Here is a 19,147-nt window from a genome sequence, read left to right as displayed (position 1 = left end):
AACATTTTCAGTGTATATACAAACTCCTTCCATAGTATCTGCACATACATTAAACAATATTAATGACCAGTCTGACACCAGCTTTCATTTTGAGAACTCACATGACATTTGTTGGTGAATCAGAATGTACATACCAGAATCAGTATATTTCTGTAACCATCTTACCAGTTGGCATTACGGGGTTCTTAGGTCACAGTGTGACTTCAAAACAGCATGGGATATTCCTGTGTGAATTTGTTATGGATGACCATCAAGTTGATAGGAATAGCTGCCTTTGCATTGTTTTGATTTTCTGGGATGCCCACAATTAATAGTTATAATGTAGCTGGAAATTCCAGCAGTATTCTCTTTTTGCTGGTTTCCAGTAGAATATATGAATCCTAGGATGTTCCCCTTCACTGCTGGTTACTGTGTGCATGCTGATCTCTCTATTCTAGAAGTGCCAGACTGGAATGCCTCAATGGATTACAGTATGCAGTGGATTAATACAATCAACCTTGCCGCAAGCACAGTGGGACAGAATGCTCTATGGCACTCTTCAGGTAGGATATTTCATTATTCTAAAGCATGTAAGAATTGGGGATTTGTGTAGGTCCTCACATAGGAAATAAAAGGTCACAGTCTTCTAGCACATGAGAGTGGCGGGGGATAGTTCTTGCCAGTGCTGCTACCTGAGCATCTAGAAAAAGGGATCTTGTAAAACTGAAATGAAAGGCCTGGCTGGGATGATTTAGTTGGGGTTAGTCCTGCTTTGAGCAGGGGGTTGGACTAGATGACCTATTGAGGTCTCTTCTAACCCTAATCTTCTATGATTCTATAATTAAGGGAGCTGAAATCTCAGACAGTTCTTCTGACTGTTTTTCCCACAGCCCACAGTCATTATTTCTGTTCAAGCCCATGTCTGTTAGACACTGGATAAAAGGCTGAACCACTTCAGCTAGATTAGGTGGTGGAGATATAAATCTGTCACGCAGGCCATGAAAACACCACAACCCATTTTGTTTACTAATTGTGTTTCACATAAGAGCTAAATATGTGGAGCTTGGCTAAGCAGTAACTGGTTTAGGAGTGAGGCTGACCTGATTGTGTAACCTGGTGTATCATTTTTATAAGACTCCGATAACTATAGTATCAAATCACCAACCCATATAAAATGTCTTTGGCATTGGAAGGGTGTTAATGCCAAGGATAGAGGAATTATTTACTGTTGTACAAGGAGGTATAACTAGGATTAATGGAACAAAAATCTGAGAGAAAATCTAGATTAAATTTCAGGGCAAATTGTGTGACGTTAAGATGCATGAGACTGCCAGCCCTTCCATAGGCTATTTAAAATATTACCAAATGTACAGTAGGGAACAAACCTTCACTGGACCCAGAGAGATGGGCTTGATGACCTAATAGGTCTTTTTCATCTGTAAATTCTATGACTGTAAATTAGTGAATGTTTGAATGTAACACAATTTTAGTGCTTATTCCTCAACACTGTTCTCACTTCTCTTTTGTCACTTTAAGCAGAGGCATGAGACTGGCCGACCCCAGCTGAATAAAGTATGTGGTGGATTGATACAAACCAGTGGTGCAATAACACAGCAAAGGAGAATGCTTCACAGCACTAATCAGGTTAGAATAGTTTGATATTATTGTTTATTATAAGAGGCTTCGTTGTAGCAATCACTCTACAGAGACCTTTAAGTTGTGACTGGATAACTTTAACAGCATTACTGGCCTAGTGGATGAGGAGAAGCAGTAGATGTGCTACATCTTGATTTTAGTAAGGCAATTTAACACAGTCCCACATGACATTCTCATAAGCAAACTAGGGAAATGTGCTGTACAGGCCTGTCGCATCTTATGCACATTTAACATGCGCAATTTCAGCTTTACGTGGTCGGCAAAAACAAAAAAAAAGAGAAAAATAACAATTTTAATACTGTACCTGTAGTGCGGGTGATTCCACCCGCCATTACACTCAATGTAATTTTGACTGTACGTGATTTTCACTTTACGCGCTGACTGCGGAACGTAAGATGCGACAGACCTGTAGATGAAATTACTATAAGGTGGGTGCAAAGACCGATAACTACTCTGAGTATGAGGTATGACGTGGCAGGTAATTGTCCTGCTCTACTCGGCACTGGTGAGGCCTCCGCTGGAGTACTGTGTCCAGTTCTGGGTGCCACACTTTAGGAAAGAGGTAAACAAATTAAAGAGAGTTGAGAAGAGAGCAACAAAAATGATAAAAGGTTTAGAAAACCTGTCCTATGAGGAAAGATTTTAAAATTGGGCATGTTTAGTCTTGAGAAAAGAAGACTGAGGAGGGACCTGATAATATGTTCAAATATGTTAAGGGCTGTTATAAAGAGGACAGTGATCAATTGTTCTCCATGTCCACTGAAGGTAGGACTAGAAATAATGGGCTTAATTGGCAGCAAGGGAAATTTTAGGTTAACTATTAGGAAAAACTTTCTAACTATAAGGATAGTTAAACTCTGGAGTAGGCTTTCAAAGGAGATTGTGGAATCTCCATCATTGGAGATTTTTAAGAACAGTTTGGACAAACACCTGTCAGGGATGGTCTAGGTTTACTTGGTCCTGCCTCAGAGCAGGGGGCTGGACTGGATGTTATAGAGTAGACATTATCACAGACCAAGGCCAGTGATTTGAGAGCTGCAAGGTATCCCTCCAAGAGGCAGAGCACTAAGTGTCATGTTCCTTTCTCTCTCCCCAACTGGGTGATGGGGAGCTGCTGGGAAAGGTCCAACAAAAGGCCCTGTGAGAGATAGGGCTGAGATGGGAAGAGAAGTACTAATTGGGGGCAAATTCTTCCTTGTCTTCTTCAGGAGAAAAGAGACAGAAGTGTTGCCCCCACTTTTAAAGGGGATAGGATGCTTCCCCTCTCTTTCTGGTGTGTGTGGGGGGGGGGAGGGAGGGAGATAATGGGAGGTATAGCAAATTTTGCTATTCACTAAATGTTTAATACTGTCATACTAAATGTTAATAGTAACTAATGATGGTGTGCTGTGAACGCAGCGTATCCTGCTGACCAGTATTGTTTTGTTTCCTTTTCTCCCCGCATCTTTACATCTACTGTGGCCTCTTGTCTTATACTTGGATTGTAACCTCATTGGGGCAGAATCCATCTCTGTTATGTTTTTGTTCAGTGCCTAGCACAATGGGTCCTTGTCTTTGGTGATAGCCTCTAGGTATTACAATAATGCAAATAATAACTCTGATGGTCCTTGCTCCACAGAGCTTGCAGGCTAAGAAAACGACAGCATACAACAGGTGCACAAGATATAAGAAGGGGAGCGGGTTGGGAGAACGAAGGAACAATAAAATTCACATACAATGCCTGACAACAATCCCAGTTTGCTACTGGCATTGGCTTAGTCAGATGGCAATGGTTTGTAGGCATTATGGCAGAGCTAAATTCTAAAGAGATTTGAAAGAGAACAAAGTAGTGGCTTTACAGATTTTTGCAGTGTCTTTCCCCAGTGTAAGGGAAAGGCAGTATGAAAGAAAGCATGGAGGCATATGTGGGAGAAATGGAGTAGCAGTCAAGACAGGCGGCATGTCCTGAACAAATTTTCCTGGTAGTGAAGTTCGGCTTACTGGCCGCTGGAGCCTTTTAAAAATATTGGCATCACCTTAGCTGCCCTCCAGTCATCTGATACAGAAGCTGATTTAAATGATAGGTTACATACCACAGTTAGTAGTTCTTGCCACTGCTGATCATTCCAGGTCTTTCTCGCCAATCCATGCTGGTTTCCTGAACCCAGAGATGACGCTGCATGCTGTAAACCTGCTTTAGGAACTGGTCTTTTACTATCGGTTGCTCTTTTTCTTTGTCTGCTTCCTGGTTCCACTGCTGTAGAAGACCTCCTGCTGCTGGAGGAGCTGCTGTTGCTGCCACATCATCTGCTCAGTGGTGTGGCTGGCGAATGCATCTGACTTTGAGTGCTGAAATATAGCCCCGGTTGTCAGCATAGCAGCACAGGGCATTAAGAAGTATGAGAATAAACAGGAAGAACTAGAAGTACTAGTGAATAATCATGGCTGTGACAGAGTTGGCATCATAGAGACTTGGTGGGATAATATACGTGACTGGAATATTGGTATAGAAGGGTACAGCATATGCAAGCAGATTTCTGAACTATACCTATTAGAAATGGTGATATAAAACAAAAATTTAAAAATGTGCACATTTTTATCAGAAAAATTAATCACTGGAATATCTTATCAAGGTATATGGTGGATTGTCCATCAATTGATGTATTTAAATGAAGATTGGATGTCCTTCTAAAAATACACTGTAGCTCCACCACAATTTATAAGCTTGATACAGAAATTATTGGGTAAAATTCTATTATCTGTGCAATAGAGGAGGTCCGACTATAAGATCATTAAAGATCCCTTCTTCCTTAACATATATGAATATGTATACATAAGGTAACCAAATTCACATTGCAAGAATGTTAATTCTGTCATTTTTTAACTTTTGAGTAATTGTCTTTCAGTTCTTCTAATGTGATTTAGTGTATCTGTGTGGGCAATCTTTAACGTTTTACAGTTCGACTTTAATTTATTGGTTAGGCCCCCAATAAAGTAGGCTGGAGGTGTGTATACAGATTCTTATCACTCTAAATAAAGTGAATCAGTGAGTAATCGGTGTATAGGTGTAGTGTGTTCTCAGGAGTGCTGGTATGTCAGTTTTGTGCACTGCATTAGTTATAAAGACAACTTACAACGGAAGTTAAAATTTCCAATTTATTTTTTATTTGTCTAAAATGATTAGATTGAATTGCTGGGATAAGGACATGTGGTTCTGTGTCGTATTTGATTTTTACCTTGTTTTACCTTACAGTTTCTTGCTGCAAAAGATTCCCTGCAGCCATCTGAAGAGAAAGTGGGTGCCTTCACAAAGATAATAGAAGCAATGGGATTCACAGGACCACTGAAATATAACAAATGGGTAATGCAATTATTTTGGTAGTCTTAATATTTTCCTGTAGTTGGTTACTTTACATCTGTTTTGAGAACTAGGTTCTTTGTGACATGGGAGGGATATTTATGTGCACATTTATGTGCACAGTCACATTCATATTACCTATATAAAATCCTCTCTCACAATATGGAGAATAATAGCCCAAGGCTTTAACCTGCCTTGATTTATGCACAAGGCCTCCATTGACACAAGTAGGAGTTTTATTATTTTGGTCACTTGGATTCCCAAAAACTTATTTCCTCACTTTATTCATTCATCAAAGTTCCCACATCACAGTTACCCTCCAGCAATGGAAGCTGGCAGCAATTCCCTTTGGGAGCTTGTGAACACCACTCCCAAGTTGTCTAGAGGGTTTTGTTGAAGAGCGTTGCATGTTGCTTCCTCCCTTGGTCCCAACAAAGGCTGACCACACTGCCTCTGCTTTGTTACCACTTTTTTTTGGTTCAGGGACTTGAGCTTACAGAGAGGATGGGTTTTATGGTTATGAGTCTAGATTGGGACTCTAGAGACCTGGGTTCATTTCCTGGGTTTGCCACAGGCTCCTTGTATGACCTTGAGTAAGTCACTTAATCTCTTTCTGTTCCCCACCTGTAAAATTTCATCCACCCTTTGCCTTCCTTATTTAGACTGTACACTCAGACTCTTGTTGGGGTCTCTAGGTGCTAGGAGGATAGCAATACAATGAAAATAAGAATTTGAGTGCTGAGCATCACATGACAATTCTTGAGCTAATCTTACATTGATTTGAAATCTGTGTTTAGTTTGTGTGTAACTCAACTTCCCTTGTATAGAGTGACTGAATTGTGTCCACCTTTAAAGATCTAAATGTGGGTATCTGACCTTGAGTGGTTATTGGTGTCTGTGTGTGTTTGGGGTAATGCATTTTATTTAGAGAGGCTTGTTTCTTTTCGGTTATTCTTCAAGAGTATATATGTTTTGCTCAGTTCTCTCCAGATAACACACTGAATTAATAAAGAATGAGAATGTTCCAATAACTGGCAGTTAACATTACGTATGGCAAATGCTGGAGATCGCTGCTATAGATTTCCAGTGTCATCCTGGATCAAATCACTTAATATTTGTGCCTCAGTTTTTTCAATCCCTAAAATAGTGATTATGCTACTCTGTCTCACAGGGATGTTGGGAGGATAATTTCATTAATGTCTGTAATACGTTCAGGTACTATGGTGAAAAGAGTAATTGAAAAGACTATAAATAAAACAAAGGAAAATGGATTATATATTTAATGGAGGATTATAAAGACAGGATGAAAATTAATTATGGGACGGGGCCCATATTAACAATATGGGTTTCAGTCATTGTGCAGTGGTTACAATACATCAGAACAAAATTTCCATAAATCTTAACTGAAATAATTTTGCATTGATAATCTCTCATTGTATTGGTGTTGTCACAAAGTCTGAACTCAAGTGGATTGCATTTTCTATTGTAAATTGTAATTGTTATGGCACAGAAGTTTAGGCATAATTCTGATTAAGAGAGCTTTGGATGTCAAAATCTTCCATTTTTCTGGCAGAACTTCAGGACTACTGAATGAGGAGAACAATTGTGCCTTAAAGCTGTTCTCCTCCTTTGGAAATTATTTCCCTAGTTTCAGAGTAGCAGCCGTGTTAGTCTGTATCCGCAAAAAGAACAGGAGTACTTGTGGCACCTTAGAGACTAACAGATTTATTAGAGCATAAGCTTTAGTGGACTACAGCCCGCAGATCAGACTTAAATTTACCTTTTGGTATTTTGAAGTGCTGTCTTAAAATGCAGAGTGCACATTCTGATTAGGTGGTCTACTAGTACAGTGGGTTCATGGTTCACCTATGGGGTGGGTTCGCCTAAAATGGTGGGTTCATTGTTCCCTAGCAGTCCCAAAGGCAGGTGGATGAAGAGTGCTTTGAATTCTCTACTTCTCCCAGTCCCTTCCCAAAGGTGAGTGGAAGGGAGCAGTTAAGAGTTTTCCTCTTCTGTCTCTGATTTGTATATAGACAGCCCTCGGACTTATGATACAATTGGTTCCTTACAATTGTGTCGTAAGTCGGAACTCGGAACCACAGTCTACTCCATTGCGGGACCGAGTGTCGTAAACTCGAAACCTATAGTCATAAGTCGAATCAGGGTGTCAATGTAGAAGCGTCGTAAGTGCCGTCCCTCGTAACTTAAATGTGAAGTCAGACTGCCTGTATCCTATTTTTAGAAAATGTAATGAACAGGCTAATGTTGCACTAGAAGGCAATAAACAAGACTACCAAGTCTTGGGGCATGTTAAATCTATATCACCAAGGTCTTTGTCTGACATTCTCTTTTAGCACCTTAAACATGCTTGTTTTATGAGTATATTTGAAGCTAAAAAGAGAAATTTTGATGAGTTTTTGGCACATCAATGGTTTATTTTTTAAAATATTTAAAAAGTGACTTGTGCAAAATTAATCTCAGAATAGTATAAATCAACATTAAGAGATATAGGAGGATATCAGAAAGACAAAACAGACCCATCTTCACATGTTTCTTTTTTAAATGCCTTGGGATGGCTTTAAGGAGGGGCATTAAAATGAGTCTCTAATCCAACATATGGATACACAGATCTGATCATAGAAGAGCACTGTGTACGCTTGTGTAACTTATCCAGACTTCATGGCGACCTTTTGGTGGGTACTACAGGTGTTGTTTTCTCTCTCTCTAGAAGATTAAGATAGCGGCTCTGCGCATGTACACTTGCTGTGTGGAGAGAACTGACTACGAGGAATTCTTTCACAGTAAGTTATTGGTCTCTAGGATACTAGAGCCTGGAGTGTGCCCCAGATGAGGTCGGGGCTGGCTAGAACCTGGGCTACCCAGTGCCTGTGACAGGTTGGTCTGGCTGGAAACCAAATGCATTCCCCCTGTGTAGTGGGTGCAGGGCTGAATAGAACTTGAGCATATTGTGCCTCTCCCCTAACTGTCCTGCCATAACAGAGGTACTCCATGCCCCCCCGTGGGGCTGGGTCAGACTATAGAAACTGAATTTGCTGCTACTATCTCATTCTCCCTATACCTTCTGCACTGTGGGGAAAGATGGTTAGAATTCCAAGATGTGGCCAGACAGAACCCAGAGTGATCCACCCATGAGGGCTGTCTACAACCTGAAGATGTCCCTCCCCTGTGGCCAAGGTAGGGCAGGCTAGAATCTATATTCCCTGCCTTTCCATATTTGTGTTATAGCTGGCTGGCTACAGCATGACCCTGGCACTCTACCCATTCCAGCCCTGTGTCATCATAGAATATCAGGGTTGGAAAGGACCTCAGGAGGTCATCTAGTCCACCCCCCTGCTCAAAGCAGGACCAATCCCCAGACAGATTTTTGCCCCAGATCCCTAAATGGCCCCCTCAAGGATTGAACTCACAACCCTGGGTTTAGCACACCAGTGCTCAAACCACAGAGCTATCCCTCTGCCTAGGGCCATCTGGAGCCTGAATGCACCCCCACACTCCCACCCCCACCCCCACCCCCTGACCTCTTGTCAAGGGCAGGGCCACCTAGAACCCAGAGAGACAGTCCTCTCCTTTCCACATTTCAGGAGCATGGCTGGCTAGAACATAAACAGGCTTTGCATCCTACCCTCCCATACCCTGTCTTGGCACATAGGTTTAGAACTGGGACAAGCCCCTGGATAGAGGGGAAGGTCTTACTAGAACCGGAATACCCTTTTCCTTTGATGTACGGGAGTGGCTTGGACTGGGATGACCGTTCTCCACTGTTGTGGGGGTGGGACAGCTAGATCCTGGAGACACAACTCCCTTTCTCCAGCCGCACAACAGGGCTGTCTGTTTGTCAGTGTGGGAAGCATGGTATTTTTTTCATGCTTATTTGAATTGTCGAAAAACCTGATGGGAATTGCATATGGATTTCCTAAGAACTAAGATTCACCATTAGCTCTGAAAACTTGGGACCTTTTCCTTTATGCACAAACATTCTTTTGGCTAAATTCTCTTTAGTTTTGGTATTTTATATGTGCTCATGACAAGGGTTTTCCTTTAAATTTTTAATTGGGTCTCTGGCTCTATTTAGCAGAACATTTACTTAGAAAATTTTTACGGTGATGATAGTGGGTAAAATTTAGAAAAAATTCAACACAATGTAACTTTGACAGGTTTCCATGCCCTCTTCTGTGTCCTGCTCCGGTCTCATTTTTGAACAGGTACACTTTTAGCATGGCAGCCATTTTGAATTTAATTTTAAGTGGGGAGCATTAGGACTAAATGTATAAATAGTGTTTGTGCGGGTTTTTTTTTACATTAAGGTCATTTTAAGGTATTTTTAAATAGGCTACAGCATAAATAAGCATTAAGCCCTTTTAAAATAATTTACAAAACAGAGGATTATCAGAAAGTAAGAGTTAGTTACATGGATAGGAAAAAAGGCAGAAAGAGAAAATAAAGGGGATTAAACAAGACAAAATGAGAGAAATTTAAAACAGCAAGATAGGAAAAAAGGCAAAAAAATAGAGAATTACGTGAAATATTACAAAGTGAGAGAGTTTTAAAACTGCAAAAAAGGAAAAAAAAGCCTCCTAGCCTGTTACAAGTCAGATGGCAGAAAGAGAGAAAATAAAGCAGAGTAAACAAGACACAAAGTGATAGAGGGTTTTAAAATAGCAAGTAAGGAAAAAAGCCTCTCACTGTTCGAATAGCAGAGAGAGAAATTAAAGTGGATTCACAGAGAGAGCAAGCTTTAAAATAGAAATAGAAAAGCATCTGACCCCAATGGCTGTCACTAGTTAAATACCAGCAATTCCGGGACAATCAGCCTTGGATAAGCCACACTTCTTGGCTGAGCCAATCAGAAGATATTCTTTAGACACATCATAGAATATTAAAATGAATTCATTTTCCTGAACCAGTGAGAAGTTTGTCTAAAGCCATTGCCTTTTAGGGATTTGTGCTAGGAGTCTTGATTTTCCTAACTCACTATGAATGCAGCAGTTTTTTTAGCAAGGATGTATCATAGCTGAAGCAATATGCCCCTTCCTGCAATAAAAGAACTTTTTAAATTCTAGAATTAGAACTGAAACGTCATACCCCTATTAGAGAGATTTCAGTAATATTTTCTTTTAAAAAAAGAATGAGATGAAAAATGCAGATTTTTGTGTTAGGGATATTGTGTAGAAAGACCCCAGACTTTTTAAAAAATTGTGCTTTTAAAAGTTTGCCTAAATGAATTGCCCACTGTGCAAAAGCAACCCCAACCAAAAACTGTTTCAAAGACTTATTACTGTATATAAAACACACAGTCTAATTTGAGAGGCTAGTTTAAATAGAGTGACCAGATAGCAAGTGTGAAAAATCAGGACGGGTTGGGGGGTAATAGGTGCCTGTGTAAAACAAAATCCCAAATATCGGGACTGTCCCTATAAAATCAGGACATCTGGTCATCCTAAGTTTAAATGAATTTGTGCGAGTTGCTAACCCTTTACCAGAGATAAGAATGCTATTTCTTCCTGACTTTAAAAAAAAAAAAAAAAAAAAAAAAAATGTAAATTCTGTTAAACATAATCACGCCAAGTACAGTTTTACAAATAAACTTTTAAAAGATTAGCATAAAAAGCAGGGCATTAATAAGTGCTTTGTAGCATATACTTCTAAAAGTAATGGGAAAAAACGACATTGTTAAATATAAGTGAAGCAGCTTTGTAGATGTCTCACACACACATTTTTAAAGGTAAAATAATCAAAATCCATGTCTTAAGGATATTTGTAGAGGGGTAGTGACATAAAAATGATGTTTTACACAGGCTTATCGTTTGTATATTGTGGAGAAACCCTTTGTGAGGGCTACTTTTTCCTTTTGCTAAAGAATTGTGTAACTTCAATAAGGGGGTGTTGTGGAATATCTGACGAAATGTCCCTCCTTTCTGCTAAAAAACTAACAATTGTAAAAAGAGTATTTTTAATAATAGGATTAAAATTTCTGTAACATCAGTTTACAGCAGAGGTGGGCAAACTATGGCCCGCAGGACTCTCCTGGGCTGGGAGGCTAGCCCCAGGCCTCTCCCCCACAGCCTCAGCTCACTGCGCCACCGGTTCAATGCTCTGGGCGGCAGGGCTGCGAGCTCCTGGGGCAGCGCAGCTGCAGAGTCAGGCCTCACCCAGTGCTCTGTGCTGCACGGTGGCGTGGCTGGCTTCAGCTGGGCTGCGCGGCTGCAGTGCCGCCAGCCACCAGTGCTCCAGGCAGAGCAGTAAGGGGGCAGGGAGCGGGGAGGTTGGATAGAGGGCAGGGGAGTTTGGGGGTGGTGGTCGGGGGCAGGGGTGTGGATAAGGGTCGGGGCAGGAAATGGGGGGTTGAATGGGGGAAAGGGTCCCAGGGGGGCAGTCAGGAAGGAGGGGAGGTTGGATGGGGTGGCGGGGGGCAGGAGGTCCGGGGGAGGTTGTCGGGGGGTGAGAAACAGGGGATGAAAGGGGGCCACACCTGGCTGTTTGGGGAGGCATAGCCTCCCCTAACTGGCCCTCCATACAATTTCCGAAACCCAATGCAGCCCTCAGGCCAAAAAGTTTGCCCGCCTCTGGTTTACAGGATATTTGTAAAATGCAGGTTTTTGGGGGTAGTATAATAGCACTTACATTTGCAGATAAAATATAAAAGTTTTTTAAAAAGACAAGCTATAGCTTTGTAACTGCATAAAGGAGGGAGATAAGGGCTATTCCTATCTTAAAAAACATATCCCCTCCTCCTTTTGTCTAAAACAACTGTCTTTTGCAGCAAATTTTTTTTAATCACAGGATTAAAATTAAATACAATGAGAATTGAAATCAAGTGTTAGTATAGATTTGAATGACAAATTTTAAAAAGGCTTGACTGGTTCATTGCATTTGTGTTCATTAATTCTGCACTGGATCCCAGTATTACGCTATGTCCAGCAAGGAAATGCATCAAGTTTTTCACCTTGTTTGTGGCTTTCTAGCAAGACCAGTGTGGCTGGATATTTGACTTTTCAGGGCAATGCAGATCACAGTCAAAGTAAATCTACAGCTTCTTAGGATCTAGTTACAATTTCTGTCAGTTTTCACCACACAGAACCATTAACTACTTATTTAACTTCAAGTACCTATTTATCACATAATTTGTTGTGGTTTGAGTTTTAATTCTGTAAGAGAACTGACTCAGGAAAGTTTGAGAGATAAAAATAATGCAAAACTAAGTGTGCAACAGCCCCTGTTCTTCTATTCCCTTAAACAGAAATTCCTCCTTATTTAGGGAGGAAGACCAATGGACTTTTGAAGTGCTAGCCCTAAACTATTGGCTAAGAAGGTTTTGTGTAAGTATTGTATATAAAAGGATAAGAACAGACCTGTTGATTAAAGATGGAAGTGCCTTGAAGCATGCCTCACAAACACCATCAGTCAATCAGTTCATGAAGAGACATTGTATGAGCGTAGTTGAAGGACTTGAACACACATCCCAGTGACACAAATGATGTTTGAGACATGGCATGGGAGTAAAGCAACAGAGATAGCTGCTGCTGAACAATGTGGGCACAGGGACAATGTGGAGGAGAAGCATGAGGCAAGACCACTGATCCAAGTTTTGTTTGAGACTCTGGACCCCAGACAGGAAACACCAAGAGATTCAAATAGTGGGTTGTACAGAGATGAGTCATAGGTATGCTGCATGTAAGAATTGTTAGGTGCTTGGAGGGGACCTGGCCACGGTAGCTTAGTTGGCTAGAGCCTTTTGGATTGAGACCATACAGAGGCAATGTTCTTTGAAACTGCAAACTGAAGAGGTCTCTTGACACACAAAATAAAATGTTTTAAAAGTACATTATTAAAAAAGTACATTGATACTTTAAAATTTTCAGCAGTTGAACATTGGTTTTTCAGATACCTTGGAGAATCTGGACACTGACAGCTTCAAAGGACCAAATGGATTAGGCCTGATCTGATCTTATCCAGACCCAAACAAGATGCTCAATAGGATGTCGAAAGAGAAGGGAATGTTTATTCAATAGGCATGTACTAGCTAACATTGAGGAAGAAATATGGTATCGAGCCTGTAATCCTAAAATCATTATGCAAGCAATTGTACAAGTTGATGTCAGGGAATCATCAAGCACTGTCTGAAAGAGAAGCAATTTAAGCACTGCCCGGGGGCTGTCCTAGAACCCCCAGCTAGAGGAGTCATGACTGTGTGAACTGGACTGTAGATGATGTGAACTATAAAATCAAGAGAACAGTAGTAATAATCTTACGTAGAAATATGTCAGTGTTTCTTCAACTGTGTCCAGATTTTTCTCTACATATATATCTCAATTTCTCAAAAAATGGTATTGAAAATTAATCCCTACAAGGGTCCCAAAAACTAGTTTTTACATTAAAAAAAAAAAAAAAAAACCCTGCATTTGACGATTTTGACGAATACCCTATTATAAAAGACGCTAACACATTTTAATTTACAAATAGTATAGTTAATTTTGTAAAACTTTTTCATTAATCCTTTGTTAAAACAATTGCTTGAGCAAAAGAATGTCATTACATGACAAGTTTTGCAATTTTCTCAGATCCTTTAAATTATAATGCACACATTTGTGTATGAAATTCTGCTATTCATTTGTTTAAAGAAAAAATTACTGAAAATTCTCTAACTGGATTAAAACTAAAGGATGCCTCTGTCTTACAAAATTACGCATTAACTGTGTTATTAATGTCATGTTTAGATCCAATATGAAAACATGCTACTATAGCTTTATTTCTAATTAAAGTTCTTTTGTCGCAGGGGGTAAGGAGGGGCAGATTTATTCAGATATGCCATGGTTCTCCTTTACTGCAGTTTCACAATTCTTTAGCAGATGGAAAGAATGGCAGTCATAAAGGCATTGCATCCCCATAATTTACAAATGATAAATGATAAACCTGTGCAAACTGTCCCCGGAACACCCTTTTCCCTTGATGTATGGGAGTGGCTTGGACACGGGGTCTTGGAAACTTGTCAAAATTATATGGTGATGAAAGTTATAAAGGTCTCCACTTCTAATATTAAACATAAGGACATTTCAGAAAATAATTGTTGCCCCTTTGACGTGAGCAGTTAGCCAAAAATTAGAGCCTTGCAGAGTTGATTCCATTAGGATGAGAAATCAGTGTTACGAGTCAGGTGTATTTTGGGTGTAATCTTGTTTACAAAAAAAATACATGCTGTCACCGTTTGCCTGATCACAATAGAGATTTAGTAAGCAGTTTCCTTGCCCAGAATTCCGCAAGTCTGCCGCTCTAATGAACTCTGGTCCCACAAAGTTCTGTCTCTGCTTCTTCTCAGGGTTACACTCACCATTCCGCCTGGCTTTCTGTTTCTTTCCAACATGCACACGCTACAACCAATCTCCTAGGCACTGTGTTTGCAGCCGCAGAAGGGCATTTATCTATCTGGGTCAGCTCACGCTTGATTATGCAGTTTAGGGATTTGGTGGTAGTTTTCAGTGTCTGTAGCTGTGTTTATTACATAAAGGGACTTGAACGCTCCTTTTGTTGAACCTAAAAAAGTGCTTGGCATACCCATTGGCTTTAATGAGGTCTGTTATTGTATCTAAGACCTTCTCCTCCCCCTCCCCCCCATCATGGCAGCACAACAAATTCTCATTTTTCATTGTACCTGACTGATAGCGCTCAGTCTACAGTAACCACACCCAGACTTTACAGCATCCCACAGAGCTGTCTTTTTCCTTCCTCTTATGAACTGCATGTATGTTCGGTTTCTTTGGCTGAAAAGGAACTGACAGTTGGTGGCTGTGCAATTCTAATGATCCCTCTTCACGTGATGCTCACTCCTGAGAGGTGTAATGCTTTGACTTACTAGTTGGCTTCTGAATCTCTTGTCTTAAGCTCCGGGAGAAATCGTCTATAACGGGTCGGCAACCTTTCAGAAGTGGTGTGCCGAGTCTTCATTTATTCACTCTAATTTAAGGTTTTGTGTGCCAGTAATACATTTTAACATTTTTAGAAAGTCTCTTTCTATATGTCTATAATATATAACTAAACTATTGTTGTATGTGAAGTAAATAAGGTTTTTAAAATGTTTAAGACGCTTCATTTAAAATTAAATTAAAATGCAGAGCCCCCAGACCAGTGGCCAGGACCCAGGCAGCGTGAGTACCCCTGAAAATCAGCTCGCGTGCCGCAGGTTGCCTACCCCTGGTCTATAACCTTTACCTTGGAAGTAAAATTTAGTTCTTTGAAAACTCTTATATCTGACCGTTGAGCATCTTGGTGGGGTAGGAAAGGTAGCAGGGTGTTGCTCTGTGAGTTGAAATTCATCTGAATTTTTTAGCCATCTATAAGGTTCCTAGTTCATGGTATAATCCTTAACCAAACACTTGACCGGTAGGTGGCAAGATTCCGTTCTGTTGCGGACAGCTTTGTTTGAAAAAGGACAATAAGTTTAGCTGCATTGAAATCTTAGCCCATGGTATTCTTGCAAGCTGCAAATTGGGAGATCTGATTTTTCCAAAGTTCTAGGTATCTTTCAGTTTTTGCATGATTTTGTTTTTTTTGGGTAAGTTTGTCACATTTAATGGCTTGAAATTCCACTATCTTGCCCTTCCTTTATAACTTTTTAGTTAGCCCTGGAAGTTGGTAGCCTTAGGGTATGTCTACACTACGAAATTAGTTCGAATTTATAGAAGCCGGTTTTATTGAAATCGGTTGTATACAGCCGATTGTGTGTGTCCACACAATAAAATGCTCTAGGTGCTCTAGTCGGCGGACCGCGTCCACAGTACGAGGCTAGCGTCGACTTCCGGAGCATTGCACTATGGGTAGCTATCCCACAGTTCCCGCAGTCTCTGCCGCCCCTTGGAATTCTGGGTTGAGATCCCAATGCCCGGATGATGCAAAACAGTGTCACGGGCGGTTCTGGGTACATGTCGTCAGGCCCCTCCCCCCTCGTCACAGCAACGGCAGACAATACATTCGCGCCTTTTTACCTGGGTTACCTGTGCAGACAACATACCACGGCAAGCATGGAGCCCGCTCAGCTCAGCTGAGCTCACCGTCACCATATGTCCTCTGGGTGCCAGCAGACGTGGGACTGCATTGCTACACAGCAGCAGCTGCTAACTGCCTTTTGGCGGTAGACGGTGTAGCATGAGTGATAGTCGTGGGGCTGGCAGCTGTAGGGCTGCATTGCACCAGCCCCTTGCAGGCGATGGTATATTATGACTGGTACCCATCATCGTCATACTGGTATGGCTGTCAATCATGGCCACCTGGGCAGACATGCTACTGTTTTGATGATGATGGTTACCAGTCGTAATATACTATTTTCTGCCAATTGCCCAGTATTGTCTGCTAAGCACCCAGAAGAGGCCGAGGGCGATGCTGGGTGCTGGCGGACGTGGGGCTGGCAGACGTGGGGCTGCATTGCTACACAGCAGCAGCCCCTTGCCTTTTGGCAGATGATGGTATATTATGATTGGTACCCATCGTCGTCATACTGGTATGGCTGTCAATCATGCTGCACCGTCGGCTGCCACCTTAAGATGTAAAAAATAGATTTGTTCTGTGTTCATTTGCTTCCTCTTCCTCCGTGAAATCAACGGCCTGCTAAGCCCAGGGTTTCCAGTTTAATCTTTGGGGGGACCATTCTGTGTGACAGTTGTTTGTGTTTCTCCCTGTTCCTGTACCTGTACGCCATGTCGTCACTCGGCCCTCCCTCCCGCCCTCCCTCCTTCTCCTGGTCCATCAGATACTACTTTCGCGCCTTTTTTCTGACCAGGCGCCATAGCTAGCACTGGGATCATGGAGCCCGCTCAGATCACCGCGGCAATTATGAGCACTATGAACACCACGCGCATTGTCCTGGAGTATATGCAGAGCCAGAACATGCCAAGGCGAAACCCGGACCAGGCGAGGAGGCGATTGCAGCGCGGCGACGAGAGTGATGAGGAAATTGACATGGACATAGACCTCTCACAAGGCACAGGCCCCAGCAATGTGGAAATCATGGTGTCACTGGGGCAGGTTGATGCCGTGGAACGCCGATTCTGGGCCCGGGAAACAAGCACAGACTGGTGGGATCGCATCGTGCTGCAGGTATGGGACGATTCCCAGTGGCTGCGAAACTTTCGCATGCGTAAGGCCACTTTCATGGAACTTTGTGACTTGCTTTCCCCTGCCCTGAAACGCCAGGATACCAAGATGAGAGCAGCCCTCACAGTTGAGAAGCGAGTGGCGATAGCCCTGTGGAAGCTTGCAACGCCAGACAGCTACCGGTCAGTCGGGAATCAATTTGGAGTGGGCAAATCTACGGTGGGGGCTGCTGTGATCCAATTTGCCAGGGCAATGAAAGACCTGGTGATAGCAAGGGTAGTGACTCTGGGCAACGTGCAGTCAATAGTGGATGGTTTTGCTGAAATGGGATTCCCAAACTGTGGTGGGGCCATAGACGGAACCCATATCCCTATCTTGTCACCGGAGCACCAAGCCACCGACTACGTAAACCGCAAGGGGTACTTTTCAATGCTGCTGCAAGCCCTGGTGGATCACAAGGGACGTTTCACCAACATCAACGTGGGATGGCCGGGAAAGGTACATGATGCTCGCGTCTTCAGGAACTCTGCTCTGTTTCGAAAGCTGGAGGAAGGGACTTTCTTCCCGGACCAGAAAGTGACCATTGGGGATGTTGAAATGCCTATCGTGATCCTTGGGGACCCAGCGTACCCCTTAATGCCATGGCTCATGAAGCCGTACACAGGCAGCCTGGACAGGAGTCAGGACCTGTTCAACTATAGGCTGAGCAAGTGCCGAATGGTGGTGGAATGTGCATTTGGACGTTTAAAAGCGCGCTGGCGCAGCTTACTGACTCGCTCAGACCTCAGCGAAAAGAATATCCCCATTGTTATTGCTGCTTGCTGTGCGCTCCACAATATCTGTGAGAGTAAGGGGGAGACATTTATGGCGGGGTGGGAGGTTGAGGCAACTCGCCTGGCCGCTGATTACGCGCAGCCAGACACCAGGGCGGTTAGAGGAGCACAGCAGGGCGCGGTGCGCATCAGAGAAGCTTTGAAAACGAGTTTTGTGACTGGCCAGGCTACTGTGTGAAACTTCTGTTTGTTTCTCCTTGATGAACCCGCCAACTCCCCCCCCCCCGACCCGGTTCACTCTACTTCCCTGTAAACCAACCACCCCACCCCACCCTCCCCTCCCGCTTGCAGAGGCAATAAAGTCATTGTTTTTTCACATTCATGCATTCTTTATTAGTTCCTTACAGAGGTAGGGGGATAATTGCCAAGGTAGCCTGGGATGGGTGGGGGAGGAGGGATGGAAAAGGACACACTGCATTTTAAAACTTTAACTCTTATTGAAGGCCAGCCTTCTGATGCTTGGGCGATCATCTGGGGTGGAGTGACTGCGTGGACGGAGGCCCCCCCACCGTGTTCTTGGGCGTCTGGGTGAGGAGGCTATGGAACTTGGGGAGGAGGGCTGTTGGTTACACAGGAGCTGTAGCGGCGGTCTCTGCTCCTGCTGCCTTTCCTGCAACTCAACCATACGCTCGAGCATATCAGTTTGATGCTCCAGCAGATGGAGCATTGCCTCTTGCCGTCTGTCTGCAAGCTGACGCCACCTATCGTCTTCAGCCCGCCACTTGCTCTGTTCTTCCCGCGATTCAGCCCGCCACCTCTCCTCTCGTTCATATTGGGCTTTTCTCATCTCCGACATTGACTGCCTCCACGCATTCTGCTGTGCTCTATCAGCCTGGGCGGACATCTGCAGCTCCGTGAACATCTCGTCCCTCGTCCTACGTTTTCTCTTTCTAATGTTCACGAGCCTCTGCGAAGGAGAAACATTTGCAGCTGGCGTAGGAGAAGGGAGAGGTGGTTAAAAAAGACACATTTTAGGGAACAATGGGTACGGGTACACTCTTTCATTACAAGGTCGCATATTTCGGCTTGCAGGCAGCCATCGTAGGCCACAGTGTTTTGGCTTTTTTAACCTTCTTAACATGCGGGAAAGGTTGCAAACAGCAGCGCATTTCCCATATCAAGGATGAATTGGGTTGTCCATTTAAAATGGGGTTTCAATGTAAAAGGAGGGGGCTGCGGTTTCCCGGTTTACATGCGGCACAAACACAAGTAAACCACCCCCCCCCCCCCACACACACAC

At 42.8% G+C, this 19,147-nt stretch overlaps 1 protein-coding gene across 4 annotated transcripts in view; it reads left to right on the top strand.

Annotated features, from left to right (window-relative positions):
- The window catches only part of LOC117885675 (ubiquinol-cytochrome-c reductase complex assembly factor 1), an 89,604-nt gene that overhangs the window by 5,179 nt on the left and 65,278 nt on the right, over positions 1-19,147 (top strand). For 3 of the 4 annotated variants that reach the window (XM_034787038.1, XM_034787035.1, XM_034787037.1), the window contains exons 2-5: positions 438-542; positions 1,516-1,623; positions 4,868-4,975; positions 7,701-7,773. In XM_034787038.1, the coding sequence (XP_034642929.1) occupies positions 438-542; positions 1,516-1,623; positions 4,868-4,975; positions 7,701-7,773 (394 nt within the window). The remainder of the gene's footprint in view (positions 1-437; positions 543-1,515; positions 1,624-4,867; positions 4,976-7,700; positions 7,774-19,147) is intronic. The other variant, XM_034787036.1, reaches the window with a different exon arrangement.

This window comes from Trachemys scripta, chromosome 12 (genome assembly GCF_013100865.1).
Source record: "Trachemys scripta elegans isolate TJP31775 chromosome 12, CAS_Tse_1.0, whole genome shotgun sequence".
Lineage (NCBI taxonomy): Eukaryota > Metazoa > Chordata > Testudines > Emydidae > Trachemys > Trachemys scripta.
Note: the sequence above shows the minus strand (reverse complement) of the source record. Positions and strands in the feature narration are given on the sequence as shown.